An 18255-nucleotide genomic window follows, 5' to 3' on the forward strand; every position below is an offset into this window, starting at 1 on the left:
GCACACACCCAGGTGGGCACACACACGCTTACTCAAACCATCTAGAAGAAGGAGCACTTATGTCTTAGGACGCAAATGGGATTAACTTCTTGCCATACTAATTGGAGGAAATGTGAAGCAGAGAACCAGGGAGAGCAGTCAAAACTGATGTACCTTAGAAAGAACAGGGGGAAGCACCTGTCAAAATAGGACCCCAAACCTAGCTCAACTCTATCATTCAAGAATGAGGGTGAAGAAAGGAAATTTGTACAGATAAGACATTAGGAGAGTTTACCACCCAGCGACCCTCATGAAGAAATGGGGTGCCAGAGATAGTGACAGAGCTAGAACGTGAGCTCTCAACCCGAACAGAGGCAGGCACCGGGGACATGATCTCCTCTCTGGGATCTGTGTCTAACGCGGTGCCTGGCACAAGGTAGGCATTTAGTAAATATTTGTTCAAAGAATGGAATTGGTACAAAAAGTTACAGTTACAAATTTTGTGTTTTGTACTTGGGCGGAACCAAAACTCCAGATAATACAAGGACTGGAGACAATTTTCAGTGAGTCACCAACCCATTTTAAGATCCTTGTTTCATAGGAGAATCAATATGGAGAATAATTTTGGAATTTGATAGAAAAATGTATAGTTCCACACAAATGAGTTTAAAGGATAATTACCATAAAAGAAAAAGACATATAACCTAAAGCTTCCAACCCACCAGAGGAAGGAAAAAAGGATTAAAGAATAATCCATTGATTCCCATGAAAAAACAAGAAAGGAGGAAAACAGATGCAAAGATAAAAGAATGTAAAACCAACTATAAAGTAAGATGTTAGAAAACAATCCAAACATATTGGCTAAAACTAAATCACATAAAAAATGATAAGGAAACAAAGGAGACTATCACCTCAGCTTTGTTCCTTACCCATCAGCTCCCACTAACTTCCATTTCCTGTCCTCCTGCCTGTTATGTCAAGGGTGCTGGGGATGCTGGGACAGCTGGACTCACTCAAAGCCCAAGCTTTGAGGAACCCCAGTGAGGAAACCTGGCATGTCTTTCCTCTAATGGGTCATGTGAGTACAAGACTTTTGGCCACAAAGACATGCAGGTGGAGGACTACAAGGTGAGGCTCCTGGAGAGAGCTTGACTTGCAGAGCTCTGGGAACCCCCTCCCCCCAGAAAAGGTTTCTGTCAACCTTGAGAGAGTGGCTGGTCTTCTGGAGAGAAGCCCAGTGGGAAGGGTATAATCTCCCTGAATCGGAGGTAAGCAAGTTGGAGGAGACCAAAAGGAGGAAGCCACTTTCTGGTTCTGAGGTGAGGGAGGAATGGCAGCCCAGAGGTGGAGAGACCTCTTGGCCTTCTGTCACTCCAATATCACCATATTCTGAGGTGCTCCCCAAACCAGACCTGAGCATTCTCTTGAAAATACATCTAAGCCAGCCTAGCATTCTGAGAACACAAGATCTTTAGAATCAGAACATACACTGTTGCTGATGGAGAAGACAACAGACAACAACTGAACAAGAAAGACAGAACTTAATCCACTCCTTTAACAATGAGCCAATGAACACCTCTTACTGGTTCCTGAGATCGTACTGAGATAGTAGCACTGAGATAGTAGCAAGAAAAAAAGACCTCTGATATTTATTAGCTTAGGGTTTCAAGTGCCACATAAAAATGCTTTCTGGGACTAAATACCACAAATTACAATTAAAAATGGAATAAATTGAATGATAGAAGAGCCACTGTTTAGATGCAAAGAAGTGGCATAGAAGATGAAGAGGAAAAAACTTCCCAGACCATCTAGGGATGATGAGTAAAAATCACTGAGGCAAAGATAAGTCTTTGAGGATAATCCAGGTCTAAAAGATGAGAGAATTTTTGGAAGGAATAAAAAAGGAATGGATAGAAGACAGGCAATATTAACACAAATAATAGAAGATTACACTGAAATTTAAAAAGATCCCAGGCTATCTATTGAAAAGGCCCACTAAATCCTGGAAGAATTGAAAAACATGTATGCATCTGAATTTGAAGTTGAAGGGGAAAATATTACAAGTTTCCAAACAGAAAGAACAAAAGCAGATCTACGTCACTGGTATTAGATTAATACAACAGTAGAAGCTGGAAAATAGTAAAACCCACATCTACAGACTTTCAAGACAAAAGGACCAAAGTCCAAAAATCCTATTACCAGCCAAGAGATTATTCATTCATCTTTCAGATTGAGAAAGAATTTGGAGAATACATCACCCAGTTATCCCAGCTAAGGAAAGAACTTTAGCAAAATAAAACAATGAGCACAGATATCAGGGCAAAAAAGAAACAAGAAAACAATGGTGGGCAATGGTTTCTCTCATTGTACCTAATATACATGTTTTCGGTCTATGTGGATTAAAGTGAAGTGCTAGACAAAGATCTTGAAACAGAGAGAACATGTTGCAAGGGAAATTAGAATTTTCAATGTCTAAAAATTATTTTCAAATAGCATTACATTCCCCATAGTTAAAAACCAAAAAGGTTATATAAAGCTCCACATTGAGAAGTCTCACTTGCTCCTTTGTCTGTATTCACCCTGCTTCTCCCCATCCCCACCATCTTTTATCTTTTCAGTGATTTTTAAATGTAAATTCAAATAATTATGAATATAAATTTTCCCCTTTTTTTATACTATATTCTAAATATATACTTACCTGTTGTTTTCACTTAGCAACATATCAGGGGGAGTATTCCATATTAGTACATGAAGAATGGCCTTTTCCCCCCTTCCTTCTTTATAGCTCTGAGTATTCCATTTTGTGGACTTCCCAGAGTTGACTTAACCTGTTCCATACTGATGGATGCTTGGGTAGTTTTTTTTTTTTTTTGCTTGGGTAGTTTCTTCATCTTTTGCTATGACAAACAATGTTGCCATTAACAATTTTCTACGTGGTAGGTTTGTAGTCCAAGTACATGTACATGTCCAAGTACATGGGTACAATACATTTCTGGAACTTAGACCGTCAGATCAGTTAGTAAATACTTACACAAGGAATAAGTACTTACTCATGTTGTCCTTCAGAGAGGTTTTTACTATTTGCAAGGATATTATAATAAATCTTCTCGAGCTAAAATATTTCAGCAAAACTCAGGGGATTTTGTTAGTGATGAGAGGGGAGGAAAACACGTATTCCGAAAGTAGCAAAGTAGTGTGGCAGGGGAGGAAAGGGAACAAGGAACTTCTTCTGAAAAGTATAGGGATTTACCTTTAGGTAAGACCTTTTTTATAATGATCAAAGGAAAGATGGAAGGAATGGGATATATGTGGCTATTTCGGCAGGTAGTTGAAGAGCTCATACTTGATGATTTGTTCATTCACTTACTCCTTCATTCAACAAATAGTAGCTGAGGACTTGCTGTATGCCACATTTGTTTTGACAAGGGGAATTCTATCTGTGGAATGAGACAGGTGAAGTCCCCTAGTCTCCTGAGCCTACCGCTCTATTGAAGGAGGTGGACTTCAGACAGGGTCATAAGCAAATGCATAATGTGACTGCAGATTGTAATTCAGGCTCATCCACATGAAAGCAGGGAAGAGCAATAGGGCCTGAAGCAGAGATAATACAGTATTTTAAACAGGATGATTCTAGCAGGACTTCCAAGGAGGTGAGCTTTAAACAGAAGCTCAAATGACCTCTAGGAATGGTTTTAACAAAACACGTCCAGAAAGAAGTAATAACAAGTACAAAGACCCTAAACTGGGAACTTGTCACAAGGTGAAATCTGTTAGCCTCCACAGTCTGTTCTGTGGACCCAGCAGGGACTTCAGGTCAGTTCTTTAAGGATAAAACTCGAACTCTGTGAGATGTACAAAAGCCTTCCCAGTCAGAGCCTTCCTTACCTTCTTCAGCCTTGTCCTGTCTGCTCTTACCATAAGTTTTCCTTGCCAGCCATAGTAAACACTTGCCTTCCATGAGATGAGCCAACCCTTCTGGCACCTCGACTCAATCACAGAAGATGTCTTATCTTCTCAGCAGGCCCTCCCTCCTCCTTTCAATTTCACTTGGAGAATTTCTCCTCATGCTTCAGAATCCCTCCCTGACCCCCAGGGTGCCCCATCTGTGCAGTCTTCAAAGCTCTCAACACTAATTCCTGTCATTCACCACCCTCCTCTGAGTGGCCCACTGACCAGCCTCACGACACATGAGGTATCATGTCAAGGCCAGTCTCATCTGCCACATATGCACATAAGGTCCCATGCCGGCTTGCAGATAGGGGGTCTCAGTAAATATTTGTGGAATCAGTGCAAGAGTAAATGGAGACAGATGGGAGCTACACCTTGCACTGGCTTATTAGCCATGTCACCGTGAACTTTGAACCAGCTCTAGCACCCTCTGGACCTCAATTGCTTCATTTTAAAATGGGCATAATAATACCCACCTGTCAGGTGAAGTAATTAAGTCACATCATGTAAGAACAACCTTCACATGACTCATGATACAAACTTAGAAAAATAGTTGGATCCTCACCCCTACATGGCTAGTCAGGACCTTCTGAAGGCAAATGACAAAAACCAAACTAAAATTGATTTTAGCAAAGGGGAAGCTATTAGCTCATGTAAGTAGGAAATTCAAGGTGGGGATGGATCCAGCTTCCAGACATGACTGGACTGAGTGCCTAACAGATGTCTGTAGGACTCTGTTAGGACTCTGTCTTCTCCACATTTGGGTCTGTTTTCCTCTAGAATAGCTTCATCCTCAGTCAGTTTTCTCCAGTTATTAGTAGGAATAGGCACCAGGTTTTGATGTAGTTAGGTTAGTGGCCCCAATCAGAATGAGCTATGTCTTTACCGGGAGCCCCGGGAGGTCTGGGCCCACTCATTAACCTGACTTGGATCATGTGTTCATTCCTGCCCAATCTCTGCATCCTGAGTTCTTCCTTGGAATGAGCCCAACTTGGTCAGCTGAAATTATCCCCAAGGATGTTCACTGGAATTTTACCAGTTTGCTTCTAAGTACAAAAAAAAAGCAAGGACTCTAAAGAGAAAGAAAAGGAATAAGTCAAGGCCCAATAAAAATTCTAGATCAATTGCCTAGATATTATAACTGATATCCTGCAAACCTGAAGATTTAGATTACATTTGATGTAACAGCTTAGCTTGAAGATAATACACCATTGAAATAAATTGTTCATTCCATTTTGAAGTGCTTTTTTTTTTGTTTGGCAGTTTTATGGAGATATAATCCACATAACATAAAATTCACCCATTTAAAGTGTGCGATTCAGGCCTCTGGTACAATCACAGAGTTGTGCACAATCTATTTTAGGACATCTATTTAAAAGACTTTTAATGCACAGATTATAAAGACTTTCTTGCTGGTCTGTAAAACTGCAAGGTCTTCCTTTTGTCTCAACAGTACTTTGAACATGAGAATCTTCCTATAACAAAGCCATCTTCAAACCCTCACACGTAATTCATATCCAATATACAATCTATAAACTTGTGGCCCATCGTGACCGTGATAACTGTCTGACAGCTTCTGATAGCTCCAGAATAATAGTCTTATACTGACTGACCCTAGCGTCTGTCACTAACAGAGGCCAATTCACGTGAAGTTTTCTTTTCTTTTTATTCCTTTTACATGTGTTGTTCAAAATGCATGTTCTTGTCCCTTGCCCTCACTCTCCCTCTTTTTCTTTTGTTGGCATACAATTTTTCTCCCTTTATTTGCCTCCCATTCCTAAACTATGACAGTTTAGAATTTTTTATTAAGTTTTTCTATTTTATATCTTAAGTCTACCTATTCCCTAAATGACATTTATATTTCTTCATTTATTCATGTAGGTTGACTATATCAAAGGAAAATTGTGGTATAATGAAAGATGTTTTGCTAACAGAGAACACTTTGAAGGTAAAATGAGACTTTTTTCAACATGATGGCATATAAAGACTAAATAAAATAATATAAATAAAAATAGGATAAGGTAGAAAGGTAGGCTTGGAACGTAGGCTTGCGTTATATAAATCAATGGCCTAAAACTGAGGGGAAAAATTAAATCTGAGACAATAGGCATGCTCCATTATAAGTGCAAGAAAACTGTATTTGCATATACTTAATTAATGACACATTTAGAAATATAGATACTGCTTGTAATTTCTGCACCTTTCTATTTTATAGTTGATTATGTTACTATCACCTTTGAAAGAAACAGGACTCTAAGTGAGGTATGGTATTAAATATTTTATTAGTTTTAACTTTTATTTTTTAAAGATTTTTACCTGAGAGAGAAAGCACAAGAAAGCGTGCACAATTGGGGCAGGGGTAGAGTGAGAGGGAGAAGCAGACTCCCCTAATGAGCGGGGAGCCGGACACATGGCTCGATCCCAGGACTGCTGGATCATGACCTGAGCCAAAGGCAGACACTAAACCAACTGAATCACCCAGGCACCCCTGGTATTAAATATTTTAAAAGTTAAGAAATTTTATTTCTTGAATTGTTTCATGGATTATTATTCATCTAAAAGATGGCATTTCTTCAGGCTGAAAAACTTCATCCCTCTTTGCACACAGTTATGCCTCTACTTGGGTTTAATGGCAATTACCTAGTGATGTTAAATCTGGACCTACACTGTAGTTCTAGAAAAACAACCCATGCCGAGAAGAGATGCTTTGCAGTGTTTTCTGGACTCCTATCCCCAGAAGAGACATCAAAGAATTATCACCAGTGTTTGTGGTCAGTCAGGACAACACAGTAGTTTGCTGGTTTGTTTGCTTAAGATTACACAGAATAGAACTTACATTTTTAAAATGGCGTTAACATTTCCTTTCTCTTTTTGTAGTCAAGCTCTTGTTTTTATGCCAAAGAACCATTTAATGAGTGGTTACCTTGCTTACCTCATATTTTGAAAGGAATGAAATCTTTACCTTCAACTGTGTTAACATTTCTTGTTGACCAAGAGCATAGTGCTGGGATCTACCTCTTCTCCAGCCAGGTGGGTCATTAGGTGATCACTCTTGATGATACAACAAGGAAAATTTATCTTAGCAAACATTGATTTCCAAGGTCTTTTTATTTGTGGCAGTACAAGTTGATAAAATTAGCTACAGCAAAATTATTTATCGTTAATAATATAGTTGAAGGCACTCTAGGGATTTCTTGCCTCTGCTGGTCATTCAGTTTGATGGAAGTGGAAAATAGGGTGCTCTTTGCATAGTGACTCTTCTTTGCTTATTCTCCAGGAGCATATAAGCTGAGCTTGGTTTACATAAAGTTGAGGTTCCATAAGATAGTTTCAATGAACAAAAAAATGGAACAAGCCTTAGACTCATAATTTTAGGGGAGAAAAAAATAATTTTCCTCTACCCTCTTATGTTCAGTGATTGGGACCCTGCAAATTAAACTGATAAAAGACAGATTAACAGGAGAAGAGAAAATGATTTATGTGTGCAGTGTATGTACACGTAGATGAAAATCATTGAGGAGAAGCTTGAAAAGCTGGTTAAAATTTGGGGGCTATATATCATCTTAATAGTTTAAGGGGACAGGTGAGAAAGGCACTTAAGGGAAAACAAGTGAAAAGATAATGGATTAACAGGGGAACAAATAGGAGATAAGAAAGTTTGTGATGTTTGTTCATACAGTTATGAGTAGTTTTCCCATCTCCCTCAGAGTGATAAAACTCCCCAGGAGGAGTAATTTGGGGTAAGTTTTATTTGCATTCTCCCTCTGAGAGTACATCTGTTCTGAAGAATTAATGGTAGCCTTATTTTTTGTGAGTTCCTGCTTTTAGTTAGAGAAGGGAAGGCTTTTTTTTTTTTCACATCTGTTGAATCTTAAGTGTCTTCAATTTATAATAATCTCTTTACCATAGTGGCATATCTTGGGTACATATTCTGACCCCCTACAACATCACAATCCAAATAGAATTGGAATGTAGTCCAGGCATCCACATTTTTAAAGGATAGTTTGCCATCACAGTTATAAGCATGGGCATTGGAATCGGTTCTATAATAAAACCTTCTCATGCCATATATTATAGAAGCTTAGACAAATTATTTAGTGTCCTGAACTTTATGTTCAACATCTATAAAATGGACACATAAGGCAGGGGGAGACCGAACAAATACATATGGATGGTTGCTCATCCTTTCAGTTCTATGCTGTGTTAATGGATGTGTCCCTATCTTAATCAAAATCCAAGTAGCAGAAAACACAAAAGAATTGTAACATAGTCTAGTAATATTAATGGTAATGTTCTTCCAATTTGCTCATGGTTTGCTTTTCTACTTCTAGAAAAGCACCACTGCTTCTGTTAGCATCCTGAGAAATAACAAACCAGGATTAAGACCAAAATTTCCACAATTCATATTTCCTTCATCATTCTCTTCTCCTGTTGGAATGGTATTCCATCCACGAAGCCATTTTCTGTATGCTTATGGTAATCAGGTGCGTACACACTAGATTTCATGCTCTAGTGTAGGTGTAAATCATTCCTTTATTCTATGCTGAGTTGTTGTACATCGGACAAAGAACAGAGTCCCTCTGATGATCGGGGAGGTTTAGAAAGCTCAATGAAGAGAGAATGAAGGACGAGGAATTAGTGACGTGGATAGAAACAAAATCTTCTGCAAAGTTTTGGTGAGCAGTAGAGCAGTGAAATGCAGTAATGGTAGCAGGAGAAAGAGAGGTTAAGAGAAGATTGAGAGACAGAAGGAATTAGGCTGTGCTGATGGGAATTATTCAGTAGAGAGAAAAACTGATGGTGCAGGTGAGAGAGAGAGAGAGCGCGCGCGAGAGAGGAAGAATTCCTGGAGTGACATTTCTAAGTAGGTGAGAAGAGATGCCATCTATGAACTAGAAGACAGGTTGGTCTTAAGAGCTTCTATAGTAACAGGAGGAAGGGAGAGTTTTTGGGTTCCAAAGTTGATAAGTGGGTATATGTGGTAGTGGAAGTGTGTGGGAGTTTATCTTTTATTTTCTCAACAAAAATCAAAATTATTATCTGAAAATGAGGATGGAGGAGTGTCAGGGGTTTGGAAAAAGAGAACAGAGTGAAATAGTTGCCCGGGGGGATGGGAGAGAGTTTTGACTGAGGGAAGCAGGTATGATTGCTTATGCTTTATGCTTATGAAGTCCACATGCGACCAATTCAGCATTAATGAATGTTGTTCTCCGTGTTCAGGTGTGGGGATCCATACATGTTGGAAAAGACAGAGTTGTGTTTAACCACAGTTGGAGTTTTACCAAGGAATTATTAAGGAGTAAAAGAGTGGACAGAAGGGAATGTAATAAGACAAAGCAAAAAATTAAGAAATCAAAGGGATAAATATTAAAAAGTTGTAAACAAACTACTTGCAGAAAATATGATTGCCCGTATAGAAAAAACAATACATACAAATTATTAAAAGAAGCGGAAAAGTTAAACAAGATGGAAGGGCAAGTCAATTTCATTTCTACACATGATCAACAAATTTGGAAGCATAATTTTTATGACACTGTGTACAAGAGCAAAAACAAAACAAAGCGAAATGACATTAAAAAAACTATAAAGTGGAGCACCTAGCTGGCTCAGTTAGTGGAGTACGCAACTCGATCTCAGGGTTGTGAGTTCAAGCCCCATGTTGGGGGTACAGATTACTTAAAAATAGTATCTTAAAAAAAAACTATACATAAGAATAAATCCAAGATTCTTGGGGTGCCTGGGTGGCTCAGTGGGTTAAAGCCTCTGCCTTTGGCTCAGGTCTGATCCCAGGGTCCTGGGATCAAGTCCCACATCAGGCTCTCTGCTCAGTGGGGAGCCTGCTTCCCTTCCTCTCTCTCTACCTGCCTCTCTGCCTACCTGTGATCTCTGTCAAATAAATAAATAAAATCTTTAAAAAAAAAGAATAAATCCAAGATTCTTAAGATCTCTGTGTAGAAAATTATAAACTTTATTGAAGGACATTTAAAACTTTTTAAAGACATGGATATAAACCTACTTGTGGATAGGAAAACTTGTCTTATGATTTCTTCCTCAAATTAATCTGTAGATCTAATACAACTTCAATCAAAATCTCCAGGCTTGTTGGAGAGTTTCAGTTAATTCTAAAGTGTATATGGTATATGTCAATTCTACCTCCGCTTTTAAAAACTTCAAATAAAGCAAAAAAAGAGTATGACTGGAAAAGCAAAAGACCAAGAATAACCAAGACACTTACAAAGAAGAATAAGGATGAGGGATTTGCACTATCAGATATTCACACTTTTTAAAAAGTTGTAGTAATTATGATAATGTGGTTTGGACCCAGGAGCAGACAAATTGACCAATGGAAGGAAACAGAAAGCCCATGAATAGCCCCATTGTCTCTAGAAGGTTGATGGAGGCCAAAAATTGTTTGACTCTTCCGTGGGAAAAATAAGAGATTGCTCAAAATAGGATGGGAAATATTGGTTACATATGGAAAATGTTGAAATACATATCCACAGTGCAAGTCCAACTCCTAATGCATTAATAATTTAAATATAAAAACTTTAAAAGGAAAATATAAGTGAATATCTTTCTGAAATCCGGGTAGGGAAAGCCTTTTAAAACAAGACCAAAAAAAAAAAAAATAGCATCACTTTCATTAAAAAGAATTCTGGGTCTGCAAGATGGCAGTTAAGAAGCTTTCGGCCCTGTTCTCCCACAGACGCTGAATCAGCAACAGTATACAGGTTGGATTACCTTTGCAAGAACTCTAGAGACCAGTTCATTAGCTACAGCACCCAGACCAACACAAAACCAAAAAGGGATTCTAACAAAAGGGTCAGGAAAATTAGCCCATCTGCACCCCACTTCCAGCCAACCTAGTGTGGCACAACCAGGAGGAATCCTCCTGCTCAGGGGATCCTCCCTTGGGATAGAAACAAAAGAGTGAACCTTGCATGCAACATTCTGGCTTGTCTGAGGGCTCCTCCAGGGACTGGTTTCTGTTTTGCTTAACCCAGAGCACTGACAGGGTTTGTTTGGAAACAGCCAAAACAAGGAGAGTAATGTTGGCAAGCTGGTAGAGCAGGAACCTTGAGACCTTCCCTTTCCTCCAGAGACACCAGTTTCACAAAATGCAGACCAGAATACCTGTACAAGAACTCTGGAATCCACTCGAGAAGCTAGAGCTCAAGCCAAAGAGATTCCAACAAAAGGGGTGGGAGAACTTGCGGCATTTTCCATGTCCGTCCACACGTCTCCTCCTATCTGACTTAATGCTGCACAACTCGGAGGAAACACTCTCTCACCAGGGATCCTTCCAAAAGGATAGAAACAAACTAATTAACTGTGTGTCCAACATTCTGGCTGGACGGGGGAAATCTGTGTCATCTGACTCAGAGCACTGATGGAACTGGCAGCCTTGTTGAGAAACTGTTGAAAACAGGATCACTGTACCACGTTACAGCTGCAGTTCTACAGCTACATACCAGAGGCAGCAAGAGCTTACGGGTGTCTGGAAGAGGAGGGATCAACAGCTCAAGCAATTTGAGACAATGAAAAACACAGCCCAAGCCAGAGAAAACACATCCTTAGAAGGGATTTCAGAAGTCCTAGAGCCTCTAGCTGGTCTGATTAGTAAGAGTCTGCGTGAGGCCAGTCCGTAAACACTGGGAGAAGTGGTTTTGTGATGAAATGCCCACATCTCAAAATAATAGCATGACAAGGCATGCCAAAGAAACAGGGACACATGGCCCAATCAAAGGAACAGAATAAATCCCTAGAGAATGACCTTAAAGAAATGCAGAGCTTTGAGCTGCCTGACAGAGAATTTTAAACAACTCTCATGAAGATGCTCGGTGAGCTAGAAGAGAACAGATAGACAACTAGAAGAAATCAAGGAAACAATGAACTAATGGAGAGTATCAAAAATAGAAACTATAAAAAGGCCAAGCAGAAGTTCTGGAGCTGAAATTTGGATGACTGAACCGATACACTCACTAGAGGAGTTGAATGAACAGCAGAATTGATCAAGCAGAAGAATCGGCAAACTTTGCAGAGAGGATGTTTGAAATCGAATCAGAGAACTAAAAGCAAAAAGAGTGAAGAAAAGTGAAGAGAGCCTCGGGGATGTGTAGGGACTATCAGACATATCCAGGCAATATGGGAGTTACAGAAGGAGAAGAGAGACAAGGGGGGCAGAGTGAGCTTATTAAAAGAAATGATGGCTGGAATTTCCCAAATCTGAGGAAAGAAATAGGCATACAAACTAAAGAAGCTTAAAGAATTCCAATCACAATAAATACAAAAAGACTAACACTGAGACACATAATCAAAATGTCAAAAGTCAAAGACCAAAAAAAAAAAAAAAGTCAAAGACAAAGAATCTTAAAAGCAATGAGAGAAAAGTGACTCACTATGTAGTGAGCTTCCATAAGGGAGGTTCCGTAAGACTATCACTGGATTGCTCAGCAGAACCGTTGCAAGCCAAAAGAGAGTGGGATAATATATTCAAAATGTTGAAAGAAAAAAAACTGTCCATCAAGAATACATTCGGCCGACTGTTGTTCAAAATTGAAGGAGAAATTAAGATTTTTCCCAGATAAACTAAAACTAAGGGAGTTCACTACAACTAGACTTGTTCTGGGAGTGGGGGAAAAAAAGCTAAAGAGAGTCCTTCAAGTGAAAAATAAAGGATACCAGACAGCAACATGAAGTCACATGAAAATAAAAACTTTTCCTATAACATAAATACATGAGCAAATTTAGTAACTTGTATTAATGTAACTTTGGTGCATAAATTCACTTTTAATTCTTGTATAGAAATTAAATAAGGGGCGCCTGGGTGGCTCAGTGGGTTAGGCCGCTGCCTTTGGCTCAGGTCATGATCCCAGCGTCCTGGGATCGAGCCCCGCATTGGGCTCTCTGCTCGCGAAGGAGCCCGCTTACCCCTTTTTCTTTGCCTGCCTCTCTGGCTACTTGTGATCTCTCTCTCTGTCAAGTAAATAAATAAAATCTTAAAAAAAAAATAAGAAATTTTAAAAAAAGAAATTAAAAAAGAAAATAACTTAAAAACTATAAATCTATGCTGATGAGTATATAATATAAAAAGATATAATTTGTAACATCAGGAACACAAAATGGAGAGGTAGAGCTGTGTAAGGATATTTTACATGCAATAAAACTAAGTTGTTATCAGATGTAAAAGAATTTTACGACTTTAAGATATTTATAAAATTGCAATGGTTACTACAAAGAAAAAATATATATAAGAATACGCACAAGAAAATAAGAAGGGAGTCAAAGAATATCACTACAAATGATAGCAATGAAATGCTAAGGAAAGCAGTAAGAGAGGAAAGGAGGAGGGACAGAAGCCTACAAGACCCAAAAAACCAATAAACAAAATGGCAACAGCAAGTCCTTCCATATCATAATTACTTTAGATGTATATGGGTTAAAGTACCCAATCAAAAGACAAAAATAAGCTGAGTGCATAAAAACAAAAAACAAAAAAACTCAGGATGCAAACATGTGCTGTCTATAAGAAATTCACTTTAGCTAATATACACATAAGCACAAAAATAGGCTGAAAGTGAAAGTATTGAAAAAAAAATTCCATGGAAATGGCAACCAAAAGAGAACAGGGCTGGCTGTGTAAATATACAGAATAAACTGTAAGTCACCAAGAGTTAGACAAAGAAGGTCATTATATAATAATAAAAAGTCAATTCACCAAGAATATATAATAATTAAAAATATTCATGCAAGCTTCAGAGCTCCTAATATATGAAGCAAAATTTAAAAGAATTGAAGGGAGAAACAGCAACATAACTGTTGGACCATTCAATACCCTACTTTCAATAATGGATAGAGAAACCAGACAGAAGATAAATAAGGACACAAAAGATATGAACCACACTGTTGGCCAATTAGACCTAACAGACATAACCCCATGACTCCACTTAACAACAGTAGAGTATAAATGCTTCTCAAATACACAGAGGATTCTTTCGGACAGAACCTAAGCAAGGCCACAAAACAAGTCTCCACACATTTAAAGTGACTAAAATTATACAAAATGTCTTTTCTAATCACAATGGAACAAAACTAGAAATCAATAGCAGAAAGATAATTGGAAAATCCACGAGTATAAGGAAATAAATCAATGTATTCTTAAACAACCAATGAGTCAAAGGGAAACTAGAAAATATCTCAAGAAAAATAAAATGAAAACAAAGCACACCAAATTTATGGGATGTAGTAATAGCAATATCAATAGAGAAGTTTATAGCTATAAACACATACGTTAATAAGGAAGAAAAAAATCTCAAATCAGCAACCTAAATTTACTATTTAGGGAACCATAAAAAGAAGAACAAATCAAACCCAAAGTTAGCAGATGGAAGGAAATAATAAAGAATAGATTGGAGATAAATGCAATGGAGAATGCAAAAATAATAGAAAAAAATCAACAAAATTAAGAGCTGATTCTTTGAAAGTTCAACAAAATTAATAAACCTTTAGCTATAATCACTAAGAAAAAAAGAGAAGAGTGAACTAAAGCAAAAAAATAAAGAGAAAACATTATAACTGATACCACAGAAATAAGGATTATGAGATTAAAAATAATATGCTAGCATATTGGATAACCTAGAAGAAATGGATAATTTCCTAGAAACCCATAACCTACCAATAGTAAGTCATGAAGAAATAGAAAATCTGAACAGATCAAAAACTAGTTACAAGATTAAATCAGTAATCAAATACCTCCCAACAAAGGAAAGCAGGATCAGATGGCTTTGTCGATTGAATTGTTCCAAATACTTAAAGAAGTAACATTGGTCCTCCTCAAACTCTTACCAAAAAACTGATGAAGAAGGAATATTTCCAAGGTTATTCCCTGAGGCCAATATTACCCTAATACCAAAGTTAAGAATACTACAAGAAAAGAAAGCTAGAAATCAATATCCCTGAAGAACATGCATGCAAAAGTCTTCAACAAAATACTAGCAAACTGAATTAAAGAGTGCATTAAAAAGGATTATATACACACGACCAAGTAAGATTTAATTCTGGAATGCAAAGGATGGTTCAAGATATGAAAATTAGTAAAATTAGTAAATGTAATATACTACATTAACAGAAGGACGATGAAAACCCACGCAGTCATCCCAACATGAGATGCTGAAGAGGAAATGGACCAATCAGATCTGCTGATGGGAGAGTGAATTACTACAAACTATTTCGGAAAGCAATTTGGCGTTATGATCCTGTAAATTACAATGATTGCCTATGCTATGACTCACCAGTTTCACTTTTTTTTTGGCAAGGGAAACATATATTTGAGGAAACATGTTAAAGTTTTCATTATGGCACTGTGAGTAATAGCATTAAATAACTGAAAATAATCCAGATGACCAGGAGTAGGAGAATGAATAAATAAATTGCAGTTGATTATAAAAGCAAATTAACTGAGCTATGTGCAACATGTATGAATATAAATAATGTTGAGAGGAGGAAACGTAAGTTTTAGAAGACAATATATAGATGGTATCTTCTTATAAAGAGCAAAAAGTGTAAATTCAAGCAATGTATTTCTTAAACATGCATACATATATATTGCTAAAACTAAAACAAAACAGAACCAAGGGAATGAAAACACAAATTTCATCTCAGAAATATGGGACACCTCTGAGGGAAGATTCAGGATAATAGGATTGGAGAGAAAGAAGAAAATGCAAAGTACTAGCAGCATGCTAATTCTCGGGTTAGAATGTCAGTTCCCAGTTGTTCGTTATATTATGAACTAAAAAAATAAAAGTAAGCTGTACATGGATCAATAATTTAAAATTGAAAAAAAAACCACAATGAGATGCCATTGTTTTCATTCAGGTAATTGGTAAAAATTAAAAGTAAATTTTTATAGTATTTGTGAGGTTTGGGAATACACTGCTAATGGGCATATAATTCATTTTCAACTTCAGGGAAATTGAAAAGCATTTTAGAATTTCTGTTAAAATTATACAAATATACGTAGGCTCTGACTCAGCAACTCAATTTTTCAGTATCTGCTCTAGAGATACACTTTAACACTAGTACAGAGAGACAGGAGAATGGATGCTCCTTGCAGTATGGTCTGTAACCGCGAACATTTTGATACAATGTAAAAGTGTCCGTTAGTAGGAAAACAGTATCTCCAGTAGGGTATATTCATATATTGGAAACTATGCAGCAGTGTAGAAGAATGTGAAGATCTACGTGAGCTAATATAAAATGATCTGAGACATTTTTGCCAAGTGCAAATGTAACTTATAGAACAATAAGTACAGTATAATGACATTTTGAATGTATTGTTCAAAGTACCTTTCCCTTACCCACCCACCCACCACAAGGCCACTAGTAACATTGACATGAGCCAGGGCCAGAGTAAAATTGGGAGGTTCCCATATCTTGTGTCTAGGAATATGGATTGTGCTCTGACAGGATGAGCACTAATTTCTGAGTGATAGAAGACTTCATGTGTTGCTCAGTACATTTTCTCTGTAATATGCATGCCCCAAACGTGCAGTCCAGTGCAAGGTTAAAGCTAGTCTAGAGTGCTAGGATGGTAACCAGAGAGAGAATGACATAGTTATAGAAAAAAAATATGTGTGTGTAATATATATGTGTGTGTATGTGTGTAGAATTTTGAAATATAAAATAGTGGTTACCTCTGGGGAGGGACAGAGGAGACCACAGTTCTATAACATAAGGTTTTTTAAAAAGGACAATTTTTTGGATGGTGGTCAAAGAGATTGCATTTATAATGTTTAAATTTAAGAAAAGCCTGTTTTCAGGTATAACTTCTCACTAAATTAATTTTTAAAAACAACTTTAAAAAACTGAAATCTTCATCTGAATAAGACGTAGGCCATTAAAAGAGGTACCAAGCAAGCAGAATTCATCCAATACAGGATCTGATTTCTCTTCAAGCAACTCTTAATTGAAAGATGAGGGAACAGAGAAACTTACAGGGTGGAGTATATTTGAAGATTTCCAAAGGTCCCAGGACACACTCTTGTAAATGTCAGTGGGCTCTCGCACACAACACTTGTTCACATACATCTTTGCCAGATGCCTGGAACCTAATGTCTTATGTAAATGTGAGGTAAGCTCTCTCCTTCCTATCCAGGTACACCCAACACTTCATCCTTTTATGATCCTCCCCACTTGGGAGATGATGGGATAATTTCATTCTTTTATACAGTTACCGTGCACACTGTGTTGACCTGAGACTCTGGCACATACATCGTCAATCAAACCCTAGGAAAGAACTGGGTGGGAAGTCTGTATGTGTGTCTGCAAGTGATGGGTGTGGGAGTGTGGGAAAGACCACGTTGTAGGAATTTTCTTATGTCACAAGCTCAGGCTGATAGGTTAATGCTGACTGTGAGACGGCATCTGCTTCAATGAGGTGTCATCTTTATATTCCCTTAGGTGTGGCTTTCAATCGACGGCGGCAACACTTTTGAATTATTAGCTGATTTTCATGACGATATCATAAAGAATACTTACCATAGTTTTTATACTTCAGATATTACTTTTGTTTCCCAAAGTGGAAATGTTTACTTGACCAAGGCAGGTGAGAAATTCAGTTTTACTGGTGTAGGAACTACATATGGGCCAGGGATTAGAACATATATGAAAAATGTCTGCCATACTAATCAACTAATCTTAAAGTCTCAAACCAATTAGAGGTGACAGATTTTTAAAAATTACTTTCATTGGGGTCAAATACACATAACATGAAGTTGACCATCTTATTCATTTGTAGGTATACAAGTTTGGGGGTATGAAATACATTCAAAATTTCTGCAGCCGTCAGCACCATCCATCTCCAGAACTCTTTCTATCTTGTAAAACTGAAACTTTATGTCCCTTAAAAAATAAATCCTCATGGGGCTCCTGGGTGGCACAGCCAGTTGGGTGACTGACTCTTGGTTTAGGCTCAGGTCATGATCTCAGGGTTGTGAGACTGAGTCCCCTGTCAGGCTCCACACTTAGCATAGTGTCTGCTTAAGATTCTCTTCTCCCTTTACCCCCGTCCCCCACATGCTCTCACTTCCATATGTGCTCTCTCTCAAATAAATAAATCTTCAAAAATTTAAAAAAAAAATAAATCTTCATTTTCCCCCTTTCCACAGCCCCAGTAACCACCACTCTACTTTCTGTCTCTTGACTACTCTAGGTACCTCATATAAGTGGAATCATACAGTATTTGTCTTTTTTGTGACTGGGCTATTTCACTTAGCAGAATGTCCTCAAGGTTTATCCATGTTGTCGCGTGTATCAGAATTTCCTTCA

The 18255-nt window shown here is 37.8% G+C and overlaps 1 protein-coding gene and 1 long non-coding RNA gene across 2 annotated transcripts in view; one reads left to right on the forward strand and one right to left on the reverse strand.

The window, feature by feature from the left end:
* The window catches only part of CATSPERB (cation channel sperm associated auxiliary subunit beta), a 123431-nt gene that overhangs the window by 36687 nt on the left and 68489 nt on the right, over window positions 1-18255 (forward strand). Inside the window, exons 12-16 of the mRNA XM_047739116.1 lie at window positions 5809-5875; window positions 6143-6189; window positions 6805-6957; window positions 8259-8411; window positions 17389-17533. Coding sequence (XP_047595072.1) covers window positions 5809-5875; window positions 6143-6189; window positions 6805-6957; window positions 8259-8411; window positions 17389-17533 — 565 coding nt within the window. The remainder of the gene's footprint in view (window positions 1-5808; window positions 5876-6142; window positions 6190-6804; window positions 6958-8258; window positions 8412-17388; window positions 17534-18255) is intronic.
* Window positions 1-18255, reverse strand: part of LOC125105548 (uncharacterized) — a 29541-nt gene that overhangs the window by 2645 nt on the left and 8641 nt on the right. Inside the window, exon 2 of the long non-coding RNA XR_007128941.1 lies at window positions 4849-4999. This is a non-coding gene — a long non-coding RNA (uncharacterized LOC125105548). The remainder of the gene's footprint in view (window positions 1-4848; window positions 5000-18255) is intronic.

Source organism: Lutra lutra, chromosome 7 (genome assembly GCF_902655055.1).
Source record: "Lutra lutra chromosome 7, mLutLut1.2, whole genome shotgun sequence".
In the NCBI taxonomy this organism is placed as follows: Eukaryota; Metazoa; Chordata; class Mammalia; order Carnivora; family Mustelidae; genus Lutra; species Lutra lutra.